The 10,000-nt window shown below is 43.1% G+C and overlaps 2 protein-coding genes across 4 annotated transcripts in view; one reads left to right on the forward strand and one right to left on the reverse strand.

The window, feature by feature from the left end:
* Positions 1-10,000, forward strand: part of tpd52 (tumor protein D52) — a 327,212-nt gene that overhangs the window by 226,163 nt on the left and 91,049 nt on the right. The gene's annotated exons all lie outside the window — the stretch shown is intronic.
* The window catches only part of pag1 (phosphoprotein membrane anchor with glycosphingolipid microdomains 1), a 69,653-nt gene that overhangs the window by 10,277 nt on the left and 49,376 nt on the right, over positions 1-10,000 (reverse strand). For all 3 annotated transcript variants that reach the window (XM_080442927.1, XM_080442929.1, XM_080442928.1), the window contains exons 4-6: positions 3,488-3,584; positions 1,588-1,763; positions 243-466 (exon numbers count right to left, since the gene is read on the reverse strand). In XM_080442927.1, the coding sequence (XP_080299053.1) occupies positions 243-466; positions 1,588-1,763; positions 3,488-3,584 (497 nt within the window). The remainder of the gene's footprint in view (positions 1-242; positions 467-1,587; positions 1,764-3,487; positions 3,585-10,000) is intronic.

Consider the following 10,000-nt stretch of genomic DNA (forward strand, 5'->3'; position numbering starts at 1 on the left):
AGGCTACTATGGCCACAATAGGCCATATTTAGTCATTTTAAACCTTCCTGAAACAACCAAGCTTATAGATTGTCTATTTCCGCTATTTTTTAAACTTTTTTTAAAATGTATGAACAGCATTTAACATTCTTCAACAGATGAATTCATACAAAAGCATTATGGCGATTATGCCAAATAATTGCAATGATCTCAAATAGTTGCCATCCGTCGATTATTATGTTAATAATGGTGTCAGTGCGTACCGCTCGGGGGTCCCGGTTGCGCAGGGCGGTCCGTCGAGGTGTCCGTTGAGGCCAAGGGTCTCGTCGTCATCAGGGGAGGAGGAGGAGGTGGGGGACAGGGGGGAGGTGCCGTTGGGGAGGAGGGAGGCGGCGGCGGCGTTCTGGGCCTTCAGCTCCTTCACCGTCTCGTACAGGGAGTCCTCCGTGCTGACGTCACGGGACCTCGCCGCCATGTCCTTCACCACCTGACAGGAGAGAGAGAGGAGGACGCTTACCACGCTGAATGGACGGCCATGTCTGTTCATATATCAGTCTGTCTGCCCGTCCATGTTGTCTGTCTGTCTGTCTGTCTGTCTGTCTGTCTGTCTGTCTGTCTGTCTGTCTGTCTGTCTGTCTGTCTGTCTGTCATTCATCCATCCATCAGAATGTGTAAACATTGATAGATAGATAGTAGGGGTGTGCCGATATATCGTCCCACGATATATCGCAATACGTTTTCGTGGCGATATGTATCGGGTTTTTTTCTTCTCTTTTTTGCAATAATAATAATGCAAAAACAGAACTATTTGTTTGCATTTGCTTTTTTTTCAGTCACCAGAACCAAGGACAGGTGTTTCTGATGAATCTAACATGGTTAAAATGGAGTTTGAAGTTACAATGGGTTTGTATAGGAAGGGGGCGTGTCTGATAAAATGAATATCAAATATATAAATACTGAATCAAGCAACTTAAAAACTGTCTGGGGTGATAAAACGATAAAACGACCCAATTTATTTTTGAAAGTGAAATATCCCTTTAACACATTCCATGCCAGAGTTTAATCTCATAATGTACTCACCAGTGCCAGCGTTTTATTGTTGTTTTTTAGTTTTTTTCATGTCGCCACAGACCTCGCTAAATAAGTTAAAAGTGCGCGTTCATTTGGTTCTAAACACACAGCGGATCCGTGAGAAACGGCGAGCGAAAACAGTTTCCAAATCCGTGCCGCCATCTTGAAGCTACAGCCGATCAACCGTAAACAGTGATCAGCGAGGAGAAAAACAACAACCAGAGAAAATCGAGTTTTAAACAGGATCCCAGACAGGAAGCGGATACGATCGAAAAAACCGGAACCCGAATAATTCCGTTTCCGACCGGAAACCGGAAACGGAAATGGATCAAAAAAATTCGGAAAGTGCACCTGGGGCACTTAACATGGGAATCGGCGGTTCGCGTAGATCTACGCGACTGGCACGCTGCGGCTTTAAATAGGTTCGCGTAGATCTACGCGACTGGCATGCAATGTGTTAAAGAGCCTAATTGTTGTCAACAAAAGTGTTCTTAAACGGGTAAAGTGTGGGACCATGCCAGACACAGTGTACTGTACCTCGTAGGTACCGTCTCCAGAGGCGGGCGGGGGGGTCTGGTTGGTCATCAGGGCTCTGTTGGGGGGGATGCTGGGCAGCTCGCGGTCCTGGGGACACTTGGAGGAGCGCAGCTCCGACTGGCTGGAGACCAGCTCCTCTGAGGGCTGGGGACTGCTGTCCTGGGTGTCTGTCAGGACTGACGGGCGGAGGACACAGTCCAGGTTATTGTTAGTTGGGCACGTTGGTGGAAAAAGTACTGAATGGTTTTACCTAAGTAAAAGCATCGATACTGCAATGTAGGAATGCTCTGTTCCAAGTAAAAGTCTGGAATTCAAAATTTACTCGAGTAGAAGTACAAAAGTATTGGTATCAAAATGTACGTAAAAGTACCACAAGTAAAAGCACTGAAATGTTTGAAAAGAGCAGATCTACAAGCTCACAACGCGACGCGTTGTGAGCTTGTAGATCTGCTATTTTCAAAAAGCCTCGGTATAAAAAATAGGGCTAAAGTGGTTAATGTATGTTTGCAAAGTGACTAGTAACTAAAGGTTTCATATAATTGTAGTACAATATTTGCCTCTGAGATGTAGTGGAGCAGAAGTAAAAGTATTGACAATTGGTAATACTCCAGTAAAGTAAAAATACCTCAAAATTGGACTTAAGTACAGTACTTGAGTACATGTACTTGGTTACTTTCCACCACTGGTTGTGCACGCTTTATTAGTTGACTTTGACCTCGTTGTTGATAATAAACATTCCGTCTCTGTTGGGTGGAAACCGCGTATGTGCAAAAACTGCTACTTTTCAGGATTCAAATTCGATAATAGCAAAAGTAGCAGATCTACATGCTCGAACCGCGGCGCTTGTAGATCTGCTACTTCTGATGCTTTTGTGTGACGCTGTAGTATGATCAAGCAGCGCGTTAATTTAGGAAAAAACACAAACAGTTTGAATATGGAGATAGGAGGATATGCAAAATGCACACATTTGTCACACAATTATCAACACACTTTTTGCTCTACTACTAATACTACTACTACTAATACTACTACGACTACAGATTTTGTCCAAAAACTCACACAAATTGGTACACCAATTATCTCTTGAGTCATGTGATCAAGATGTACCTGTATATAAGTCAAAATGTTCAGATCCCCTTACAATTGGCTATGACTGCCTTCCAAAGTTTGTGGGCCCTGGGTAGGCAACCCGGCCTGGTGGAGACCCTGTTGGTTTTGGCGGGATGGATGCTTTCCCGGTCTTAACGGGTTAATGACAAGCAGTGGTGGAAAAGGTACTCAAATTGTTTACTTGAGTAAAAGTATCAATACGGCAACCCAGAAATACTCTGTTACAAGTAAAAGTCCGGAATTCAAAATGTACTTGAGTAAAAGTACAAAGGTATTGGTATCAAAATGTACTTAAAAGTACCAAAAGTAGAAAGCACTCATTATGCAGAACGTCCCATTTCACAAGTTTTCAAATAAAACGTGTACAAATCTTTTGAAAATAGCAGATCTACAATCGCGACGCATTGTGAGCTTGTAGATCGGCTATTTTCAAATGGCCGAAATGATTATAGGGCTGAAGTGGGTAATGCGTGTTTAGTAATAATAATAAAAAAGTAACTAGTAACTAAAGTTTTCAAATGATTGTAGTGGAGTAAAAGTATAATATTTGCCTCTGAGATGTAGTGGAGTAGCAGTAAAAGTACAGAAAATTGGAAATACTCCTGTAAAGTAATAATACCTCAAAATGTTACTTATGTACAGCACTTGAGTACATGTACTTAGTTACTTTCCACCACTGAGGACAAGCACCATGAGTCACGGAGAACGGTATTTGGCTGCCATAGTATGCTGAGTGTGTGTATTATGGAAGTGACAATGAATTGATCATGATTAGTGGAGAATGTCTTACTTGTACCGCTGGTGAGAGGTCCGTTGTGAGAGGTGCTGAGGTTCAAGTCTGTCGCTGGGCTGTCCACAGACTGGCTGCACGTCTCTCTCTCTGACACCTACACAACACATCAACACAACACCACACAACACATCAACACAACACAACACATCAACACAACACATCAACCAGAGGCGGAAGAAGTACTCACATTTGTTACTTAAAGGAGTAGAACACCCCAAAAATGACTTATTTTCAAGTCAATTACACAGTACACACCCAATGAAGCCTTGAATTCATGGAGATATTTTTTTGTTTTTGTCGCATTCCTGAGCCAATAATTTGATGACCGGGTCATGGGTCAATAGGAGACTCAGTAGGTACCGGAGACTCCGCCGGTCATCAAATTATTGGCTTAGGAATCGACAAAAACTAGAAAAAATTAATTCAAGATTATTGTTTTTTTGTGAACTACTCCTTTAAGTAAAAGTATCAATACTACAAAATAGAAACACTATGTTAAGTAAAAGTCTCGTATTCAAATTTGACTTGAGTAAAAAAGTACAAAAGTATTGGCATCAAAGTATACTTAAAGTACCAAAAGTGAAAGTACTACTCATTATGCAGAATGTCCCGTTTCTCAAGTTTTCAGATGTACAGTATAAGGATCTTTGAAAATAGCAGATCTACAAGCTCACAATGCGTCGCTTTGAATACATACAAAGTAACTAGTAACTCAAGTTTTCAAATAACTGTAGTGGAGTAAAAAGTACAAAATTTGCCTGTGAGATGTAGTGTAGTAGAAGTATTGAAAATTGGTTAAAAAAACATACTTTTAAATGTTATTTTAGAAAAAAGTTGGATACATTTTGAAAATATGTACTACTTTTATTTTAGTACCGTAAATATAACTATATTTTGATGCCAATTTTGTACTTTTACTCAATACAAATGTTGAATACAGGACTTTTACTTGCAACGGAGTACTTCTATATTGTGTTATTTTCACTTAGTAAAACAAGTCAGAGACTTCTTCCACTGCCTGAGAGGATCAAAGGCTCAGCGTGTGCACGTGCACACGCTTCCCTGAGGAATACCTGAGGCACTTTTTATTTTTAATTAGGGTTGTGGCGGTCAGAGTTAAGTTAATCATGTTTTTTTCTTGTTGGACACGGAAGGTTTTGTGAAAACCTTTGAACGAGGGGACAGAGGGACACAGGTTGCAGACAGACACTGTAGTTAAAGTATTTTATGTAAACATACATTAGTGGACACACACACACACACACACACACACACACACACACACACACACACACACACACACACACACACACACACACACACACACACACACACACACACACACACACACACACACACACACACACACACTGGATTGGTACACCAACATACATTAGAGCATGTTACGGTATCATGTCAAGGACCCCAAATTAATATGGATTTAGCCGCGGACCCCCATATGAAAATGTTTTGTGCCAGGGACCCCCATTAGAGAACCCCCATTGACAAATCTTCTCTTATGGGAGTCCCTGGCACAAAATATTTGGCACAAATAATTCAGGTGCCAGATCAGCTATTTTTTTTTAAATCTTGACACATTCTGTCAAGATTTTTCAAAAATGGCTGATCTACCAGCTCACAACGCATCACAACACGCAGCTGTGAGCTTGTAGATCGGCTATTTCTGAAAAGCCCAAAACATGTAATGGAGCTTAAGTGTTTAAACTGCTCCTCAATTTGCTGGGGACCCCCTGGAACCCTCTCAAAGACCCCCGGGGGTCCCCGGACCGCACTTGAGAACCAGTGGTGTATTTAAGCCAGATCTTGTGAGACATGATGAAAACACAGCTTCAATTCTAGTCAGGCTGGATCTTTGGTAAGGTTACTCATTGGTCCACATTCGCATTGTCCATAAAAAAAGCTCCACAGCCCCACCTAGTGGCAATCTATTGTCATAACAACATGTTATTGTCAACTGGTCTCTGAGAATCCTCATCTGTGTTCAAACCTTTTTAGATCTTTTGTAAAGAGGTGCATAGAAGCTGAAACATGATTATTCTTAGCCCCAGAGTTGGATAATAATTAGTTACTTTTACTCAGTTACATTTACTTACAAGTAAAAGTAACCTTTTGAATGAATTATAAGAAAGAAAGTTACTTTACTCCATGTAAAGGAGTGTAAAGGAGTAAATGCCTTTTTTTTTAAACAAATTTCTGTATTTAATGCACATTCTGTTTGTTTAATTCACTCAGAGTGACTTCCGTCTATTTTATTATTATTTAGTATTGGACAAGCACTTATAATTTTATATTTTAATTTATTATTATTATTATTTTTACCTCAACTCGAGTCATTACATTACATTACAGTCATTTAGCAGACGCTTTTATCCAAAGCGACATAGAATAAGTGCATTCAACATAGGTAGGGAACAAAACTACTAATCTCCAGAAGTCTTTAGTGCATTCTCTTCTAAAACAAGCAACTAAGAGTATACCTAGCGCTAAGGTAAAAGTGCAATATATCAGCTACCTACTTTCTTCATCATTATTATTTTAAAGTTAAAATACTTTCACTTGAGTACAGTTTTCAAAAGCGTAGATTCGGTTTTGAAAACTGAGATTCGGCCTGCATGCGCCCCATGCGCATGCACCCCATGCGCGTGCATGCGCCCCATGCGCATGCACCCCATGCGCGTGCATGCGCCCCATGCGCATGCACCCCATGCGCGTGCATGCGCCCCATGCGCATGCACGGCCACGGGCTGTGGGCTCTGTTGTCATGGTTACGGTCCCCGCAGGCTATGGGATCAGTAGCCGCTGGGTGGACTTAGCTTTGGGGCTACAGCGCGCACGCACGCGCGCACGCGCGCACACACACACGCACACGCACACACACGCACACGCACACGCACACACACGCGCACACACACACACACACACACACACACAGGGCCGCTTTGGATATCATGTCCATAGCACTCACACACACATTGACACACTTCGACCCCCGGGTCGTAAATGGCCGGGTTGTCACACACACCACATGCTAAACAGGATGAGTACAACAGCGCTCCTCTACAAAAACTGTAACTATGCATGCCGAGCGCATGACCCAAAAGCCTGCATTTCGTTGTTGTCGGGCAGAAACCTCTTATCTCCATATTCAAATTAACGTCCCTTCTTGATCATACTACAGCGTCACACAAAAGCATCAAAAGTAGCAGATCTACAAGTCCGAAACGCGCCGCTTCGCGCCGCGTTTCGGGCTTGCAGATCTGCTACTTTTGCTATTTTTGAATTTGAATCCTGAAAAGTAACAGTTTTGGAGGTTTCCACCCGACAGAGACGATATAGTGTAGTTTGGGTGCTGCACAATCCCTGGGTATGGACTATGATGAGCTCTAATAAATCAAGCTCGAAGAAACGGGACAAGCGCTGGATTAAAGGACTAGACTGTTACGGAACAGACTAAAAGGGGCTAATGGTCAGTGCTGGCTGCGCAGACAGAAGATGTGTTATAGCCCTAGTACCCTGCCAAGCTTGGTACACATGCACGGTCCGTCATTTTTTTTTTTTTTTCCCCTTTTATTTTAGAGACAGTACAGTGTATAACAGACGATACTAAAAAAATCTAAACATAAACACCACCAAAAAAACAGACAAAACATTACAATTATTATCTAAAAAAAGACACCATAAACAAACACATTGCCAGGTTTTACGGACACAGCTGCCAAATTTCTAACAATTTCTAGGGTCTTGTCCTCAACATCAGTCCATATTTTATCACAAACGTCCAACTTTCCCTTCATTTTGAAACGCAAGTAATCTAGAGGTATATAACTTGATATTTCTGTCTTCCATTGGCCAGTGTTGGGGGGGAGGGGCCTTCTAATTTACTGTCGTAACTGTCGCCACATTTGAAATTACCGATCAGACAGAGACGATCCAGTCCGTCATTTCAAATGCCCAGTCAGGCCGTTCCGTGCGCCCAGAAATATCCACAACATAAAAAAATTATCCGAGGAGTTCATACCCGTGGATGGTAACACACACACACACACACACACACACACACACACACACACACACACACACACACACACACACACACACACACACACACACACACACACACACACACACACACACACACACACACACACACGTCCCAGGGCGTGACGGGATAACAGCGTCTTACGGATGTCGTTTAGTGTATGAAAGCGGGGCCATTTGTCACACTTAAGTGGCACTTGCCTCCTGAAACGTCAGCGTTATGGCAGACAGACGGCGTCCTGGAAGACACCGCAACGCTCCGTCCAACCAGGCGGAGGTGGAAGGCGTCGTGAGAATAAGATGGCTTGATAAGGTCACGGTTCAACCAATAAGAGCTCAACAGTGACGTGTCGCAAGTACAAATGCCATTCATTTTCTCCATTTTCAACTGTCATGTCGTAACAATCTAATGTAGACACACCATTGAACCAAATGGACCCGTATGGGTCTGTAACTCTGAGTGTACAATAGGCTCTATGCACAGCAGCCATATTGGAAAAGAAAATGGGGCCTCTTCCTTACTATACGTCCTTCACAGGTGTTACCAATGATGCTAATTCATTTGAAGTTCCATTCTGGTCAAACATTGTCAGGGTGCTGATATTGTGCATGTTGAGTCACTGGAAACACTCTGCTACACCAGTGGGTCTCAAAGTGTGGTCCAGGGACCCTCATGGTTCCTTGAGGGGGGTTCTAAATGGCCCCTTACGGGTGTGTAACTCTGAGAGTACGGAGTTATGGGGGTCCTTGAAAGGAAAATGTTTGAGAACCACAGTGCTACACTAAATGGAACAGAGCCTTCTTTAGTGTAATTGGTAAGCCATGTGAAGGAACTAAGGAAGAGACCCAATGTCTTTCCAATATGGCTGCTGTGCATAGAGCTTATTGGAACCAAATGGACCCTTATATTATACCCTCTCAGAATTAGGTGGGTCCATGGCCTAATGCATACAGTATACTGGGGGTGCTCAAAAACTGGCTTAGCGATTACAGAAAGGTGTCAGTTCAATCCCCAGTGCGAAACACGAGTCGCTGAGCAAAGACCCCCCCCCCCCCCCCCCCACCACCATGGCTCATTCCAAGCTGCTCTGGAGGACAGAGACACCCATGGGACCAAAAACAATGATCCATGTAAACGCTCATGTCTTTTGTCTCCCTCTCCTGACAGAGAGAGGTCATAGCAACAATGGCCAGAGATTGTGCTGTGTGTGCGTGTGTGTGCGCGCACGTGTGTGTGCGTCGGAGAAGAGAGCCTGCATGTCAATCACGTAGCCAGTCAAGCTGGAAGCCTCATTTACCCTAATGATCTGCACGACACCCTCCCACACTGTGTGTGTGTGTGTGTGTGTGTGTGTGTGTGTGTGTGTGTGTGTGTGTGTGTGTGTGTGTGTGTGTGTGTGTGTGTGTGCGCGTGCCTGCCTGGGTAAATGTTTTCCCAGAATTCATCAGGTTATGCTAATGTCATTTTCCACCTCCGGAGTCGATTACGAATGTCTGGAAGACATTTTCCCACAATCCCTTGATAGTCTTGAACTTTGACCTCTTGACCTAATGACCTCTACCTCAGGAAGTCTCTTTGGTGTGTGTGTGTGTGTGTGTGTGTGTGTGTGTGTGTGTGTGTGTGTGTGTGTGTGTGTGTGTGTGTGTGTGTGTGTGTGTGTGTGTGTGTGTGTGTGTGTCATTACAGATGCTAATGAGCATGAAATACACTAACGGAATGATTTTAAACACACAGCTGCTCTCTCTCTTGCTCACACACACACACACACACACACACGCAAACATCAATAGCTCATCTCAAAGGCAGTCCCTTTACTGTCTGGCTTTGACTTTGTCTTGAAATAAATGTCTTTATGTTTTACTCTGCGAGCCTGTGCACCAATGATCAAAGGTTCTATGCACACACACACACGCACACGCACACGCACACGCACACGCACACGCACACGCACACGCACACACACCCTTGAAAGCAAGCCCACATTTCAGAGCTACAAGCTCAGGGATGCGATGTGCTGTGAGCTTATAGATTGGCTGTCGTACCGTATAGGCCAGTGGCACGGTAAACCTTTTCTGGATCAAGGGCCACTTGATGATCTCAAAACGGGTTCACTATGAGCTTGTAGATCTGCTATTTTTGAATAGCCCAAAGAAATCTAAAATTACACAGATGCGTTCCCGGTCTTAATGGATTCAAGGGAAAAAAATACCTTTACATATAATTTTTTTTTACATTAATGTTAGAAATAAAATCTTAGTGTTTTTGCCAGTTATTTGGAGGCCCACTTACAATATCCTCATGACCCACCCGCGGGCCCCGGCCCACAGGTTGAGAACCACAGAATTAGACTTCATTCCGTTCGTCATTCTGTGTGTTTGTGGGTTGCATAACGAATGCAAAAATCGTGGTAAATTTGTGCAAATCTTTGAATATATATACTGTATACTGTA

The sequence above is a fragment of the Gymnoscopelus braueri genome (assembly GCF_963280865.1).
Source record: "Gymnoscopelus braueri genome assembly, chromosome: 11".
NCBI classification, from domain to species: Eukaryota; Metazoa; Chordata; class Actinopteri; order Myctophiformes; family Myctophidae; genus Gymnoscopelus; species Gymnoscopelus braueri.